The following is a 19277-nucleotide window of genomic DNA, read 5'->3' as shown; positions in this document are numbered from 1 at the left end:
AGTGCCCAAAAGCACAAGGTGTGCAATACTCTGAGACATGGCCAAGGTAAGAAAGGCTGAAAGACGACCACCACTGAACAAGACACACAAGCTGAAACGTCAAGACTGGGCCAAGAAATATCTCAAGACTGATTTTTCTAAGGTTTTATGGACTGATGAAATGAGAGTGAGTCTTGATGGGCCAGATGGATGGGCCCGTGGCTGGATTGGTAAAGGGCAGAGAGCTCCAGTCCGACTCAAACGCTAGCAAGGTGGAGGTGGAGTACTGGTTTGGGCTGGTATCATCAAAGATGAGCTTGTGGGGCCTTTTCGGGTTGAGGATGGAGTCAAGCTCAACTCCCAGTCCTACTGCCAGTTTCTGGAAGACACCTTCTTCAAGCAGTGGTATAGGAAGAAGTCTGCATCCTTCAAGAAAAACATGATTTTCATGCAGGACAATGCTCCATCACACGCGTCCAAGTACTCCACAGCGTGGCTGGCAAGAAAGGGTATAAAAGAAGAAAATCTAATGACATGGCCTCCTTGTTCACCTGATCTGAACCCCATTGAGAACCTGTGGTCCATCATCAAATGTGAGATTTACAAGGAGGGAAAACAGTACACCTCTCTGAACAGTGTCTAGGAGGCTGTGGTTGCTGCTGCACGCAATGTTGATGGTGAACAGATCAAAACACTGACAGAATCCATGGATGGCAGGCTTTTGAGTGTCCTTGCAAAGAAAGGTGGCTATATTGGTCACTGATTTGTTTTTGTTTTGTTTTTGAATGTCAGAAATGTATATTTGTGAATGTTGAGATGTTATATTGGTTTCACTGGTAAAAATAAATAATTGAAATGGGTATATATTTGTTTTTTGTTAAGTTGCCTAATAATTATGCACAGTAATAGTCACCTGCACACACAGATATCCCTCTAAAATAGCTATAACTAAGAACAAACTAAAAACTACTTCCAAAACTATTCAGCTTTGATATTAATGAGTTTTTTGGGTTCATTGAGAATATGGTTGTTGTTCAATAATAAAATGAATCCTCAAAAATACAACTTGCCTAATAATTCTGCACTCCCTGTATATATATATATATATATATATATATATATATATATATATATATATACATACATATATATATATTCCAATGAAAGACTGCATCACTCCAAGGTTACTTTTCCTTATTTCTTTATTGCAAGCATTACAGATATAGGTGACGTTTTGGCCAGTGCCCTTTCTCAAGTATATATATAGATAGATATAGATATAGATAGATATTTATACAAACTTTCTGCAAGACTGGTCAATAAATTAGAATACAAATATATTCAGCAGCTATTAACTTCATATTACCTATTAGAATACCCTTATCCTTTAACACTGATCGTGCAGTATTTATACACATAGCTCTTTCATTGTATACCTTGCAGTCACCTTTACAATAGGTTTCTGATGTGCCATGACATACCGACTATCCAAAAGTGTCTAACAATGTTGCCCCAAGATAATGCCTGAAACTGTGGTGTGCTCTGAGCATTTCTTATGAGAACTTCATGGCAAACCCTCTCTTGGGAACAGTTAAAGAGATTGCTGCAGCACTGCAGTCTTTTTTGCTTGTAGCAATTGTTTCGCTGAGCACCAGTGCATAGAGCAATAGGAAAAAAAAGAGAGAGCCCTCGAGGGAGATTCAGAAAAACATAAAACTCAATGATAATTACTACTTCTGCGCTGCGCAATGAATAGGTTAAATGGATATGTTTACCCAAAGCACGCGTGTTTATCACCAGGAATGCAGGAACTATTTCTAACCATAATGACAGTCTACAAAAAGAAAAGGATATATCTAATTCATTCAATCATTTAGTTATTATGTTTAACCCTTTGGCTGTAAGAGAGGCCTAAAAGATATTTTTCAGCAATGGGTTGCAGGCTTTTTTGACACTTAAAGAGAAAAATGTGCAGCAAACTGTATAAACAGAATTATAACAAAGTTCAAAGATGGTGCATTTTTTTTAAGATAGCTGAATAGCAGAACAAGAAGGCATGTTTTTAATTTGGAGGGCAGATTATTTAGTAATAATATGAAATATTTTTACTTCATAAAAATAGAGATTTGTGGTAAGGCATTCCAAGTAGAGACCCATATAGCAAATAAATCCAGGAATGCATGGGATATAAATCCAGGGATGAATAGAATATAAATCAATGGATGAATGGGTTCTTTAAAAGCCTATACAGATAGGTTAGTCAATGTACAATAATATAGAGACTATGGGCTAGATTACAAGTGGAGCTCTAAATTATTGCACACCAGCAAACAGGCAAATTTGCCCATTTGCAAGTGCGCGGTAATTAATCAGCCATTACAAGTGGCTGGTTATTGCTACAGCGAGATCACGGTAGCAATTAGCATTTAAAAAATTAACAAGAGATCAGATCTCTGGTTAATTTTATAAATCTGCTCAAATGCCCTCAAAATACAGTAAAAAATAAAGATGGCAGCATCTTTATTTTTTAATAAAATACAATGCCTTGCAAAATTATTCACCCCCTTGACTTTTAACCTATTTTGTTACATTACAGCCTTAAGTTCAATCTTTTATTAATCTGAATTTTATGTGATGGATCAAAACACAATAGTCTAAGTTGGTGAACTGAAATGAGAAAAATATATATATAAAACTATTTCTTAGAAATAGAAAACAGAAAATTGGCATGTGCGTATGTATTCACCCCCTTTGTTATGAAGCCCATAAAAGCTCTCGTGCAACCAATTACCTTCAGAAGTCACATAATTAGTGAAACGATGTCCACCTGTGTGCAATCTAAGTGTCACATGATCTGTCATTACATATACACACCTTTTTTTGAAAGGCCCCAGAGGCTGCAACACCTAAGCAAGAGGCATCACTAACCAAACACTGCCATCAAGACCAATGAACTCTCCAAATAAGTAAGGGACAATGTTGTTGAGAAGTACAAGTCAGGGTTAGGTTATAAAAAAATATCCAAATCTTTGACGATCCCCAGGAGCACCATCAAATTTATCATAACCAAATGGAAAGAACATGGCACAACAGCAAACCTGCCAAGAGACGGCCGCCCACCAAAACTCCCGGACCGGACAAGGAGGGCATTAATCAGAGAGGCAGCATAGAGACCTAGGGTAACCCTGGAGGAGCTGCAGAATTCCACAGCAGAGACTGGAGTATCTGTACATAGGACGACAATAAGCCGTACGCTCCATAGAGTTGGGCTTTATGGCAGAGTGGCCAGAAGAAAGCCATTACTTTCAGCAAAAAACAAAATGGCACGATTTGAGTTTGTGAAAAGGCATGTGGGAGACTCCCAAAATGTATGGAGGAAGGTGCTCTGGTCGGATGAGACTAAAATTGAACTTTTCTGCCATCAAAGAAAACGCTATCGGCTAGATTACGAGTTTTTGTCGGTATTACAGGTTTCTTTAAAACCGGCATTAGCCGCAAAAAAGTGAGCGGAGAGCAAAATTTAGCTCCACATCTCACCTCAATACCAGCGCTGCTTACGGTAGCGGTGAGCTGGCTAAACGTGCTTGTGCACGATTTCCCCATAGGAATCAATGGGGCTGATTCGGCTGAAAAAAGTCTAACACCTGCAAAAAAGCAGCGTTCAGCTCCTAACACAGCCCCATTGATTCCTATGGGGAAATACTTTTTATGTCTACACCTAACACCCTAACATTGACCCTGTGTCTAAACATGCCTAATCTTACACTTATTAACCCCTAATCCGCCGCCCCAAACATCGACGCAACCTACATTATATTATTAACCGCTAATCTGCCACCCCCAACGTTGCCGCCACTACAATAAAGTTATTAACCCCCTAAACCTAAGTCTAACCCTAGCCCTAACTTAAATATAATTTAAATAAATCTAAATAAAAATACAATTATTAAATTAATTATTCCTATTTAAAACTAAATACTTACCTATAAAATAAACCATTAGATAGCTACAATATAACTAATAGTTACATTGTATCTAGCTTAGGGTTTATTTTTATTTTACAGGCAACTTTGTATTTATTTTAACTAGGTAGAATAGTTATTTAATAGTTATTAATTATTTAATAACTTTCTAGTTAAAATAAATACAAATAGACTTGTAAAATAAATCCTAACCTAATTTACAATTACACCTAACACTACACTATCATTAAATACATTACCTAAATTAACTACAATTAATTACAATTAAATTAAAAAAAACTAAATTACGGGGGAAAAAACAGTAAATGACAAAAAAAAAAAAATAATTACAATTTTTTAAAACTAATTACGCCTAATCTTGCCCCAAAAGTAATCAGCTCTTTTACCTGTAAAAAAAAAAGACAATACCCCCCAACATTACAACCCACCACCTACACACCCAACCCTACTCTAAAACCCACCCAATCCCCCCTTAATAAAACCTAACACTACCCCCTTGAAGATCACCCTACCTTGAGATGTCTTCACCCAGCCGGGCAGAAGTGGTCCTCCAGATGGTCCAAAGTCTTCATCCTATCTGGGCAGAAGAGGTCCTCCAGATGGGCAGAAGTCTTCATCCAGGCGGCATCTTATATCTTCATCCATCCGGAGTGGGTCCATCTTCAAGACATCCGACGCGAAGCATCCTCTTCTTCCGACGACAAACACTAAATGACGGTACCTTTAAGTGATGTCATCAATTTTTATTATTTTGTGGGCCTTTTTTATTTTATTAGGGGGATTAGATTAGGTGTAATTAGTTTTAAAAAAATTGTAATTATTTTATTTTTTTCTGTAATTTACAGTTTTTTTTCGTAATTTAGTTTATTTAATTTAATTGTAATTAATTGTAGTTAATTTAGGTAATATATTTAATGATAGTGTAGTGTTAGGTGTAATTGTAACTTAGGTTAGGATTTATTTTACAGTTATATTTGTATTTATTTTAACTAGGAAGTTATTAAATAGTTAATAACTATTTAATAACTATTCTACCTAGTTAAAATAAATACAAAGTTGCCTGTAAAATAAAAATGAACCCTAAGCTAGCTACAATGTAACTATTAGTTCTATTGTAGCTAGCTTAGGGTTTATTTTATCGGTAAGTATTTAGTTTTAAATAGGAATAATTTAGTTAATTGTAGTAATTTTATTTAGATTTTTTTAAATTATATTTAAGTTAGGGGGTGTTAGGGTTAGACTTAGGTTTAGGAGGTAATACATTTAATATAGTTGCGGCAACGTTGGGGGCGGCAGATTAGGGTTTAATAAATGTAGGTAGGTGTCGGCGATGTTAGGGACGGCAGATTAGGGGTTAATAAAATGTAACTAGTGTTTGCGAGGCGGGAGTGCGGCGGTTTAGGGGTTAATATATTTATTGAAGTGGCGGCGATGTCCGGTCGGCAGATTAGGGGTTAAAAAATGTTTTTAAGTTTTTGTGATGTGGGTGGGGGGGGCTCGGTTTAGGGGTTAATAGGTAGTTTATGGGTGTTAGTGTACTTTTTAGCACTTTAGTTAAGAGTTTTATGGGCTAACACCGTAACATAAAACTCTTAACTACTGACTTTTAAATGCGGTAGGAGTCTTGACATGAGAGGGTCTACCGCTCACTTTTTCCAAGGCTCGTAATGCCGGCATTAGGCAAATCCCATTAAAAAGATAGGATACGCAATTTACGTAAGTGGATTTGCGGTATGCTCGAGTCACGGAAAACAATTTAGCAGTACACCTGTACCTGTCAGACTCATAATACCAGCGGGCGTTAAAAGCAGCGTTGGGACCTCTCAACGCTGCTTTTTAAGGCTAACGCAAAATTCGGAATCTAGGTGTATGTCTTGTGCAAACCCAACACACTGTGGGGATATTCAACATCCCCACAGTGAAACATGGTGGTGGTAGCATCATGCTGTGGGGTTGTTTTTCAGCAGCCGGGACTGGGAAACTGGTCAGAGTTGAGGGAAAGATGGATGGTGCTAAATACAGGGATATTCTTGAGCAAAACCTGTACCACTCTGTGTGTGATTTGAGGCTAGGATGGAGGTTCACCTTCCAGCAGGACAATGACCCCAAACACACTGCTAAAGCAACACTTGAGTGGTTTCAGGGGAAACATGTAAATGTGTTGGAATGGCCTAGTCAAAGCCCAGACCTCAATCCTAAAGAAAATCTGTAGTCAGAGTTAAAGATTGCTGTTCACAAGCGCAAACCATCCAACTTGAAGGAGCTGGAGCAGTTTTGCAAGGAGGAATTGGCAAAAACCCCAGTGGTAAGATGTGGCAAGCTCATAGAGACTTATCCAAAGTGACTTGGAGGTGTGATTGCCGCAAAAGGTGGCTGTACAAATTGACTTTAGGGGGGTGAATAGTTATGCACATTGACTTTTTCTGTTATTTTGTCCTATTTGTTGTTTGCTTCACAATAATAATAAAAAAAAACATCTTCAAAGTTGTGGGCATGTTCTGTAAATGAAATGATGCAAATCCTCAAACAATCCATGTTAATTCCAGGTTGTGAGGCGACAAAACACGAAAAATGCCAAGGGGGGTGAATACTTTTGCAAGGCATTGTAACTGCACTAGGCAGTATTTTGGGGGTAAAGTTTGGCAGGAGTGGGGTGTTAGAAAACAAAAAGGCACTGAAAAGTGCCTTTACGTTGTGGTCTATGGGAACTGTGTGTTCCCAGTAAACATATATGTATATGCTTATATACATGTTTATTTATGTGCTAATATTTGAATATAAACATATACACATATTAACACATAACTATATATGTATATAGTCATATACATATATATTTATATTTACTGCCCATTGTTGTGCGACAGCATCTGAACGAGGCTCCCATTGGAGCCTTTGGAAGTGCGCTCTTGTGAGCACAATGCTTCCCAGCAATGCTAACGCGAGCTTGCGTTCACATTGCTGACAACCATTAACACCAGCGCACTTTAGCCTGCGCTGGTGTTACTCAGTGGAGCACAAATATTGCTTTTCCGAAAGCGATATTTAGAATTCCACTTGTAATCTAGCCCTATATAGATGCATTGTGTTAAATCTACTATTAAAATGCCAGTGTGTGGAAAGGCGGCAGCAAGTTTGCAAAGAAAACCTGGCATTGGCTCCACTCCTTTAGCTACACTGACCTAAGGCTTGCTGCTATGATTACAGCCTGATAGCTGAAATGCGTTAGCAGCGTGTTACTTGAGCCTGAAGATATTGTTTCTACTCTGAATATGCAGTATTGTTACAGTATGTTTTTAGTTTTTATTGTGGAATAAAGTTTGCTTTTATCACATGGATCAGTGTAGAGGACGTTTTTGCTACATCTTTCTAAGGGACTGATGATAGCTCTCTGCTCAGGTCAGATAATATAAAAAGATCCTCCAAGACTGCAAGATCCCTAGTGAAATTCTTAAAAGGGCAGATTTTATTAAACTTTTCCAAGGGGGCATTCCCTGCATTTCTGTATATGAAGGAGAGACAAGCCCAGTGCAATATAGCACTGCTTGACATGACAGTTTTGCTGCATTTACACTTTGTGCTTTGTATTTTATATTACTTTGCAAATCCAATTACGTTTTATTACATTTAAACATTCTACAGTATTTATTGTATTTTGTATACAGCAGTGTATGTAGAACAAATTCTGTGTAACTTTAACAAATTAGGACTATAATTTGTATATTTATGTTATGTATATATTTTACAAATGAAATTACACTGCACTTTGTATTTCTTGCATTTAAAATAAAACTGAAAAATGACAGCTTCACTTTCCCACACAGCTTCATTACTTTCTATGGGCCTGATAAGCAAATATTCTCTAGTTTGGAGAGAAATTATAGTGCAGACTTCACATGGACTGAATTTGCTGAAGTCTATAAGAAAAAGAGTAGAACCTGAAAGTCCCAAAAGAAATGAGAGATGCCTTCCATAGAATGTAATAAAGCTCTCTGTGATACAAAATTTCACGGGGAGAGCGAAGGTAACTGGGAAACACCTGGGGTTGATAAAAGGCTCAGTTTGAATCAATTACAAATGAAACTGAAATGTTGTCACAGTAATTTAACTTGTTTTTGCCTTGTTTTTAGTATATATTACTTTTCTATCAATTAATAGCGTATTGTGAATTATGAGCAAACTTCACTTGCATACAGCTGGCAAGATAATTCGGTGAGACCAGCTTGAATAAATGCTTATAGCATTTCACAATACTTGTTAGGGAGCGTCAGATATACTCCCCAGGTCAGTCCAGGGAACCCCCTGTCCATCCCATTTTCTGAAGCTGTGTTTTATTTTACATATAGAGAAAATACAAATAGCAAAGTAAGAAATATACAAAGTATGATCAAAATTTGTTAAAGTAACACAGAAACTTTCAAAATATAATTAGAATGTGTCATATCACTGCTGGATCTAAATGTATGGAAATATAACATAGAAAGTGCAAAGCTTAAATGTAATAAGACGGAAAGGACCCAATCTGAAATGTATAGTAATATAAAATGAACAGCACAAAGTGTAAGTGTAACAAAACTCTCATATCATGCACTCTCATTGTCTCTCCTTCAGATACAGAAATGAGAGCTCTCACAGTGCTGGAGAGTTACACCCCTTTTCTTTGAGCATTCAGTGAGTTTAGCCCCTGTGAAGTCTGCACTACAATTTCTTTCCAAGAAGCAGAATCTTCAATAATCAGGCCCTATGTCTTGGAGGCCCAATCTATCCCAGTGCTGATAGTGTTATCCAATATGCATCAGTTTTTACATTTACTTTTTACTTTTGATACTTGATACGGATTAATAGCAACCATTGTTAGCACCCCCATATGTCATGATCTAGAACCACCTCTGTTTACAAGACTTGTGTATAGGAAGACTTAAAGGGATATGACACCAAATTTTTTTCTTTCATTGTTCAGACAGAGGGGCCATTTTTCGCTGGAAGAACAGAAGTTATGAAGCAGCAATCTAAAGACCGCTGCTCCATAACTTGTCCGCCTGCTCTGAGGCCGCGGACAGAAATCAACCCAATCGAATATGATCGGGTTGATTGACACCCCCTTGGCCGTGAATCTTTCCAGGGGCCGGCATTGCACCAGCAGTTCACAAGAACTGCTTGTGCAATGATGTGCAGCGGACATGATACCCTACATCGTATCATGTCCGCTCGCACTATGATAAATCTACCCCAGAGCATGCAATTTTAAGCAACTTTCTAATATACTCCTATTATCAATTTTTCTTAATTCTCTTGTTATCTTTATTTGAAAAAGCATGAATGTAAGCTTAGGAGCCGGACCATTTTTTGTTCAGAACCCTGGGTAGCACTTGCTGATTGGTTGTTACAGCACTTGCTGACTTAAAGGGATTGTATAAACCAATTTTCATATAACTGCATGCAATAGACACTACTATAAAGAATAATATGCTCAGATATAAAAATCCAATATAAAATGTTTAAAAACATAATTTGAAGCTCCCAGATCCCGTTGACAAGGTTAAGGTGGGACACCCACTGAAATGGGCTGATAAAGTGGGAATAGCAGACACTCTCCCCCTCCCCTGCATATGAAAAGACCCATTAGACAAACAGGAGCAAGTAGGAATCTGTAGACATCAGTATATATCTATATTTTTTTTTCCTTCTTGGGGATGGGATTTCGTATGGGTTATATTTTGGACAACTGAAGTATTCTAATAAGGTACACTTTGGCACTACTTGTTTTTTTTTGTACAGTATGCTTTATACTTTTAAGATATTGTATCACTTTGTATGGTTATTATAAGTGGTAAGTTTCTCCTGCTGGGGTAATCATGATGTCTTTCTAAAGATTTTACTTGAGTACTTCCGGAGTCAGTAAGTTTACTATACTGTTGTTCTAATAGATATGTAGTTTACTGCTCTTTGATTCATTTTGGTGGGGCAGTGTAATGCACATTGAGTAATTTATGGCTTTTTGTATACATTTAGTTTAGTGATAGGGTGATGACACAACTGCAGTCATTTACATTTAGGCATTTTACCTTTTAGGGTATCTATTGGATTCTGTAATAACAGTTTTCAAGTTTCTTCATCATTCTAGGGGTCATAGCATAGTATATTTTTAACACTACACATCTTATTGTGTTTTTTCCCCACTTTTTTGCTCCATTGATGTCTATGGGGGGAATATGTTAACGCTCGCTCGATATTCTAAGTTCGGGGGTTTTTGAGTTAATCGGGTTAGCTTGTGAGCACAAAAAGCTTACTTCTAGCAGAATTATCGCACAAGCGGGAACATTAAATACGGCTCCACTTGTAATCTAGCCCTTAATGTGTGGATACAGTACCAGTCCAGAGAGCAGAAATAAATCCTTAAGCATAAGTTCCCTTATGCTGTATAAACACATTCAGCTCTTTTGTGATCAAATATATCTTGATAGTTAAATAGAAACCCCAATGTAATCAGTCACCAGAAGGAATGTGTGTTTATGTATTTGAACACATAAATACATACACATACATATGTAAACCCTGGACCTAAGTGTTTCAGCACACTCCATATAAGTCTATTAGGTGAGGGATTTAGTGCAATTGCTTTATCTGACCTCCAGATGTTATTGTGCCCTAGGCTTTTACTTAAAATGTTTTACTATCTACGTGTAATATGAGAGTAAGACAACAATGTATTTCACAGTGCACAAACACTAACCAATGTTAATAACTTGCACACAAAAAAAGATAAGTCAATAATACAAAGGTAGCATTTTTTTATAGAATTCCAAAAGCTATATAACTTTTGAAACTAAATTATAGATAAAGACAATGTATATGATTAAGATGTGTTTCCAATGCCCTAATGTATTTACAATATATGGCTAAATTGACCTGCAGATATTATGCAAATGAAGACATCAATATATCCAGCATTAATAAAGCTGCACAATGCTATATTCATCCACTTATTAATGGATATGGGAGAGCTTTTGTGTAACAGTTTTGACAGCAGATGAATGATTTTGCTTTAAATAATAGAGATCAAAAATCATTACCACCCTCACTGAAAAATCTTGGATCGTCCATTTGCAATAGAATATCCTGAGAGTCAGCATCCTATTATCATGACAAGTTATATCCACAAGTGGTCCATCCAATAGCTTGCATGATCAAGGAGCTGGATTGTTAAAATAGTGTCATATGGATGGAATTTTGGACAGACACTAATATAATGGCTAAATCAAAACAACATATACATTTCAGAAACAGATGAGTTGACATTTGTCAAAAATTTTCAGTGTTGTTTATTTTTTCCTTAAGGGCATAACTAAATATGAGGAATTATTTTGTACCAAATACAACTAATATTGCAGCATTATATTTCATTCTATTTAAATTATTATATATATATAGAATGTATTAAAGCATACTAGAGAAAACTATTTGCATGCACATGGCCATTTATTCTGGAAACCAAACTAATTATACAATTTATGATTTTCTTAAGGCAGCTAATTGATCACATATTGATGATGATGATGATGATTATGTAATGTGTTTGCATGTAGGTTTTTCACTTACCCAATAATTTAACTTTAATAAATAAACTAAATACATTTTAATAAATAAACTTTTTACACTATGTAAACACTTAACTGCAATCAGTTCAGCCTTTTGATGATTTAAGTTGTGTAGAAGTTGAAAATAGTTGTGTGATCAGTCAAGACATTCTGTTCTAACAGGTCATGATCAGTTAGAAGTCAAAGCCGATGAAATAGTAAAATGCAGAAATCTTGCAGATTCTTAAAAAATATTTTATTATTGACTAGAATACCCCTGCTGTAGTTTCTCAATGCAAAGGAAATAGCACAACTCTTTAAATATCTCGTTTTACTTGGATTAATTAGGAGTAAAATAGAAATACATTTTAAAAAATAAATAAATGTATATAGTCATTATTTGTTCAGCAAACAAATATCTAAGTTACCCACAGTATCTTGCATATCTATGAAAAATTGTATGAACAACATAATGGGCCAGACTACAAGTGGCGTGCTCCAGCATGAGCATAAACTTCACTAGAAGGTTTTTGTGTTCATCGGGTAGCGCTCATTTACATGTTGAAAGTATAAAGCAAAACCCGACGCCCGCTAACTTCTGTTTCTTGGATATTGCGACCACACTAACTTTTTCTCCCCATAGACTTCAATGGAGAGTGCAGAAGAAAAAAATCTAAGCTCAGAAGAAAAATAACTTAGAATTATCGTTCACATGCTTACCCGACAGGAGTAATTAATATTTTACATTCCAATGTTATTCACATACAGGACAAAGTTATTTTTTATAGTATATATAAATTTCTATACATCTATATACATAAAAGAAGTCCTGACTGACTGACTCATCAACGCCCAGCTCAAACCGTTTAACCTAGGAATGTGAAATTTGGAAATTATGTTCTTTTTATGACGTAGGCACCCACTAACGAAGTATTTTTTGGAAACTACATCCCTAAGGGTGAAAAAGGGGGGTGAACTTTTTTATGAGGCTAAGAATAGCTCAAAAACCGACTATGTTACAGACGTGAAAATTGGTATTTAGATTTTCCTTGAAAAATAAAGAAACACGTGTTTTACCATTTCTCCCAAATCCACTTAAGGGGGGTCAAACGAGGGGGGCTGGTTTATGAGGATACCTATATCTCAAAAACCGACAATGTTACAGACGGGAAAATTAGTATTTAGATTATCCTTGAAAAATAAAGAAACAAGTGTTTTGCAATTTCCCAAAAATCCACTTAAGGGGGGTCAAATGGGGGGGCTTATTTATGAGGATACCTATATCTCAAAAAACAAAGATGTTATAGACACGAAAATTGGTATTTAGATTACAAGAAACACAGAGGATTAACTAAAACTCAAGAAGTTCATGTCAGCGAGTGTGCAACCTGAACAGGAACATGTCGTTGTGAGTGGTTGTGTTTTTTCGCTATTTTTTACAAATCACAATATTTACGCAAGCAAAGCGGCGGGCAGCAGCTAGTGCTTATATATAGGTATAGATATACTTTTACATTAACGTTATCATATATATATATATATATATATATATATATATATATATATTTAATAATAATAAAAATTCTAGGTGAAGATTAAAGGTTTGTAAAATATGCGTAACGTGCTATATGTTTCTTGATTTAGGTCTCAGGCAGTGTCGGGTGAATGCACATGAAAACAATAATCTTAAGAAGCATTATTGAAATATTATTGAACTATTACAAATTATTATATAAAAAAAATAAATAAAAATAAAATAAAAAAAAATATATATTTATATATATACTGTATGCAGACAGTATGTATATATATATATATATATATATATATATTATATGGCTTATTTAGATTTTGTTTACAGTATCTATAATAATTTTTAATAATTATTATTAATATTTCTTAATATTTCATATGTAATATTTCAATAACATGCCTTAAGATAACTGTTTTCATGCTCACTAACCCGACATCGCGTTTAGACCTAAATCACGAAACACTAATCTCTTTACGCATGTTTTACATTTTTATTTTTTTATTTTCTTCACATAGAAAAATTTTATTTTAATTATTAAATATACAGTATGTATATATATATATATATATATATATACTGTATATATATATATATATATATATATATATATATATATATATATATATATATATATATATATATATATATAATAATGTTAATGTATAAAATATTATTATGGAATTATGATTTAGATTACATACATATATATATTATAACCCTTTATATTCAAATACATGGCCATATACTATTTATCTTTGAACCATTATAAATATTGTTTATGAATATTTATATGAATAATTTTTATCAGATAGTGTTTATATGAGTATAACAGTTTATTTTACTGTATTTATGGTGTTTGGTGAAACTTTTTTTAACTCACTACCCTTTACGTAAATTTTGTCAGTCGTGCTAATTCGATGAGTGTAAACTACGATTGCGCTCTCACTTTCGCATTTACTTTCAACTTGTAATTACTGTCACTCAAAAAAAGATGGAAAAATGTGTATTGCTTGTGCACAAAAGTAATTGTGTTACTTATCTTACTATCTAGCCCAATGAATTTGGTGTTAGAACTTTTTGAATGTGAGAAACTGAGATTAACTTTATTAATTATTTGCAAAAAGAATAAGGACTATATTCACTTATGTAATATGTAACAACATTAGTGTATATTATATATATAATTGTTTTATATTAATTTCTTATGTACAACATTTCAACATTTTAAATTACTATAGTTCATGTAAGCTAACACCCTTAACAGAATTGGTCAAGGATTGTTTTTTTGCGTTTTTTTTGGAACTCACTGTTAAAATATTGGCACCAAATGTTATTATATTTTTTAGCATATTATATTTTACTATATTAAGACAAATTACTTAGTGTCTAGATATTTTTGTAATAAAATATTTGCTCTCTTATTACTAAAAATAGCTATTAAACTTCATATTTCTTTTATTCCAAATATACATTTGTTAATGGTCCTAAGGTTGTATTCTATAAAATAATATGTTTCTTATGTTTCAGTGGCAGTAAAATATGGTTGTAAAAAAATAATAATAATAATAATAATTTAAAAGGCAGCATAATATGTGTCACCTTTACAATAATTGTGACATTATATTTTTACAAAATTATTTAAATATTATATTACATAACAATACGCATTCAAGTGACACTATGATTTTATCCCTTATAAACAGATGCTGTAATTGCACTGCAATGTCTGCATAATAAAATAATTATTCACGTTTAATATAGAAAGGTTTTGTGCTGTATATTACATTTTATTTATCTGTTTTTTTTATTTTATTTGGTATTAACAGCTAAATATATATATTTGCATTCAAATAATTATTTTAGAAATCAATTTTATAATTAAAAATGAATAAATAAATAAAAAGTAACAACTGAGCGGAGCCAAAGTAACACATGGAAATTATGAATACAGCATAAATAAATGGATAACCCTCATTTGTTTTTTAAGAAATTATATGATTAACTTTGCTCTGATTAACAACACATTCACTTGTTCTACATTAAAACAGCCCTTCTAACTTTTGAAAGCATAATTTAGCATTATATATTGCCATAGCTCAGTGCAAATTGTTTTTTTAATGTACACACTATTACAAATTTAATTTTAAACTGTTTGAATCAGTCTGTAAAGGAGATTTGATTATACCTGAGTGCTCTGGCCCCAGTTTTTCCGTATCTCAGTAATCTTTGCAGTAATTGGCTGATTAGGGCCTTGACACTCCATCTCTGCCTCTGTTGCCATGGTAACGCTGCAGGAGCTATTATAGATGAGAACTTCATCTCTTTCCACTTTAGGGCTGAAACGAGAAGGGAGGGCAAATGGGGTGTCATCAATCTTAATGAAATGCAATTATTTTTGCTCTTATTAATCATTGCAAGCCATTAGCTTGTGGCAACTACAGGCCACCATTTGTCAAACTTTGCAAATTTCTGTAATTCTGTTTCCCTTCTTTTATCATTTATTTGTTTTCCAGATTTGCAGACTCTACACGAAAAGCACATGTGCTAAATATGTTACACCATTGCTATTGTTTAGTAAATTTCTTTAAAATGTAGTTAAGGATCACACAGAGTGTATTATGCTAAATCAGCGACTCTATGAAAATACAATGCAAGATTATTACAAAATCTGTAGGGCTAAAAACCTAATACAAAATTGTAGTCAGTGTAGAGTTTATATTCTTTCAATACTTCGCTCAGAGTTAAACATTCTTCTTGCCTGCAAGAAAATAACCTGGATTCCTGCGGGGCAACGTAGAAATTGGAAACCTTTCAACACAATTGGCTAACTGGTCCCTAATTCCAACTGTGAAAAAATGAGCCAATTTAGGATTCGTATTCCCTCTTCTCAGTTTATGGCAATAAGATTCTCTGTTGATAGCGTGGAACATTAACTCAGTAACTTAATTAAACTTACTTAACCACCCAGAATAAGCAGATTCAATATATGTGCCAGTTATACTGCCAGACAGTGATTTTAAGTGTTTTCTTACTTTAGAGGAATAGAGGAGAGGGAGCAATGTGTTTTTTTCTGTATTTTAATGCTGTTTTTTTTTTCCTTATAATGTTATCACATTTACTATGATTTAATAAGATAGTTTTGTTTTCTCTTACATTATAAGAACAGACCATGATAATTTAGCTTTTCTCTAATTAAAGTGAATGTAAACTTTAACAAATGTGTGCCCGGTTTTTAAAAATCCTATTAAAAACAGGGGCACTTTCATTCATCAAAGTTTACATTTCAGCAGTTTGGTTAAAATACTTACCTTTTCTTCTTGCTGCGCATCTCTTCTTACGTCAGAAATGAAGAATCCGGCTTCCTCCAATCACGGCTTCCCCCCCAGAGCAAACATTGCCTGAGGCCATGCCATGATTGGAGGAAGCCGGATTCTTCATTCCTGACCTATGAAGAGTTGCGCGGCAGGCGGGGGAAACGTGACTCCGGCTGTCAAGAAGAAAAGGAAGTAAACCAAACTGCTAAAATGTAAACTTTGATGAATGAAAGTGCTCTTATTTTTAATAGGATTTTTTTAAAACCGGGCACACATTTGTCAAAGTTTACATTCAATTTAATGAAATAATATTACAGTTATTTCATTAGGTGGGATTACAATTTGTAATTTGTTGAAATAAATTAGATATGTTAATCACTAAACATAAAATAGGAAAGCAGATCAGATTTTCATAAACGATTAGTTGGTCTGCGATTAGTTGGTCTGCGAATAGTTGGTCTGCGATTAGTTGGTTTGTGATTAGTTGGTCTGCGATTAGTTGGTTTGCGATTAGTTGGTCTGCGATTAGTTGGTCTGCGATTAGTTGGTTTTGTGATTAGTTGGTCTGTGATTATTTGGTCTGCGATTAGTTGGTTTGCAATTAGTTGGTCTGTGATTAGTTGGTTTGCGATTAGTTGGTCTGTTATTAGTTGGTCTGCGATTAGCTGGTTTGTGATTAGTTGGTCTGCACACGGCACCAGCTGCTTTGCTCCAATGAATTTCTTCAGATGGTGTTGTGTTTTATAGTTATGTCCTTAGTCTGCTAATAGTTGGTCTGCGATTAGTTGGTCTGTGATTAGTTGGTCTGCGATTAGTTGGTTTGCGATTAGTTGGTCTGCGAATAGTTGGTCTGTTATTAGTTGGTTTGCGATTAGTTGGTCTGTGATTAGTTAGTCTGCGATTAGTTGGTCTGTGATCAGTTGGTCTCCGAATAGTTGGTTTACGATTAGTCGGTCTGTGATTAGTAGATCTGCGATTAGTTGGTCTGTGATTAGTTGGTCTGCGATTAGTTGGTTTGCGATTAGTTGGTCTGCACACGGCACCAGCTGCTTTGCTCCAATGAACTTCTGCAGATGGTGTTGTGTTTTATAGTTATGTCCTTAGCCTAAAAGTTGTCTACAGATGTTTACTTTTCACCTTCTCAGGATAGTAAGTTTATTTTTAAGTTTACAGCTATTCCTGGCTTATGTGGTTTAGATCGCCTGTTCAATCCTGAAACAATAGGAATCATCATTTGGATTGTTTATATTAAATCAGGTGATTTAGAACTATGCTTTGCAAGATATACTGTAGATATATAAGCTTATTTTGTACACTTAGCCCTAGATCATTGGGAATTGTTATTTGAAATGATTACACTATTATTTAATCGCACAATTATTAGCTGATTGCTTGCTATTGCAGACTATATGTACTGTATAGATAACTGTGTAAGGCTTTGTCCTGTTATTTATATATAGACCTTAGCGCTTTGGACCTTTTTTAATTGTTTTTTTTATATTTTTATATTTTTAATAAATTGTGATATGTACCAGATTCAACCTCTATAAGTATATATCTGTTATTTTAAGAGCGGACTAGATATTGTTTCCCTAACTTTATAGCTGGTTATTTACCACTGCATATAGATTATCATACTTATGCCTCACAGCCACCTCAATACCATCTGAACGCCTCTTCTCTGCTGCAAACAACATAGCTTGCAAAAAGAGTCAGCCTCAGCCACGAGCATGTGGACATGTTGACATTTTTGCATTTCAATGCAAAGTTTCTGGAAGAGTGAATAATAAGTCATAAAGGCATGCCAGTTTTGCATTACTGATCCTACATTTTCAGGAATTAAATACATAGGTTAAGTTTCACTAAAGAGCTGTAAGCATTGCAGCTCCCAATCAAGAAACTGCTGGTGATTGGTAGCTATGTGTGATAGTTGATTGGCTCATCAGCCATGTCCTGGACCAGCTTAAATGTATTTGCGGGATGAAATAGAGGCTGCTTTTACATAGTTGCTGATAACGAATTTTCAGCAGCCATTAACTGTTAAAAGTGGCAATTTACATAATACAGATTAATTTTCTCTTCACGCTTACTGAATATTGCCAGTGATTTAGTATTATTTGCAGCCATTGAAATCAATGGGAACTGATAAGCAATAATCTGTACCAAATTTGCACTGCACAAATTAACGCTTAACGCTGCCAAACTTTGATTATATCTAACACAAGTAGATGATAAGGCACAAAGATGTGGTACAACACAGACACTAAAGTGACATAATACGCATATGCTAAATCACTTGAAAGTGATACAGCATAACTGTAAAAAGCTGACAGGAAAATATCACCTGAGAATCTCTATGTAAAAAAGAACAATATTTTACCTCACAATTTTATCCGGTCACCGGTGTAGAGCTGCTTAAATCCTATTGGCTGATTTGAACAGCCAATAGGATTTAAGGAGCTCTCATTCTATTGGCTGATTCAAATCCTTCAGTCAATAGGAATGCAAGGGACGCCATTTTGAATCACATACCTTGCATTGAAGATTCAGTATACAGCAGCGACCGTATGAAGAGGATGCCCCACGCCGGATGTCTTCAGGATGGACCCGCTCCACCAGGATCAAGATAGAAGATGCCGTCTGGATGAAGATTGAACAGGCCGCCTGGATGAAGACTTCTCACCGATTGGATGAGGACTTCTCCGCCGGGATGAAGATTGAAGAGGCCACCGGGATGAAGACTTCTCACCACCTGGATGAGGACTTCTCCGCTGGGATGAAGACCGTTCAAGCGGGACTTCAAAAACTGTAAGTGGCTCGTCTTCGGGTTAGTGTTATTTTTTTTTTAAGGGTTTTTTTAAGGGTTTTTTGGGTGGGTTTTATTTTTAGA

General features: G+C 35.0%; 1 protein-coding gene across 1 annotated transcript in view; it reads right to left on the bottom strand.

Moving 5' to 3' along the window:
- PKHD1 (PKHD1 ciliary IPT domain containing fibrocystin/polyductin) overlaps window positions 1-19277 on the bottom strand; it is a 1710134-nt gene that overhangs the window by 1131517 nt on the left and 559340 nt on the right. Inside the window, exon 36 of the mRNA XM_053709557.1 lies at window positions 15259-15409. Within this exon, the coding sequence (XP_053565532.1) occupies window positions 15259-15409 (151 nt within the window). The remainder of the gene's footprint in view (window positions 1-15258; window positions 15410-19277) is intronic.

The sequence above is a fragment of the Bombina bombina genome, chromosome 4 (assembly GCF_027579735.1).
Source record: "Bombina bombina isolate aBomBom1 chromosome 4, aBomBom1.pri, whole genome shotgun sequence".
NCBI classification, from domain to species: Eukaryota; Metazoa; Chordata; class Amphibia; order Anura; family Bombinatoridae; genus Bombina; species Bombina bombina.
The sequence above is the reverse complement of the archived record's forward strand: the minus strand, read 5'-3'. Positions and strand labels throughout refer to the sequence as shown.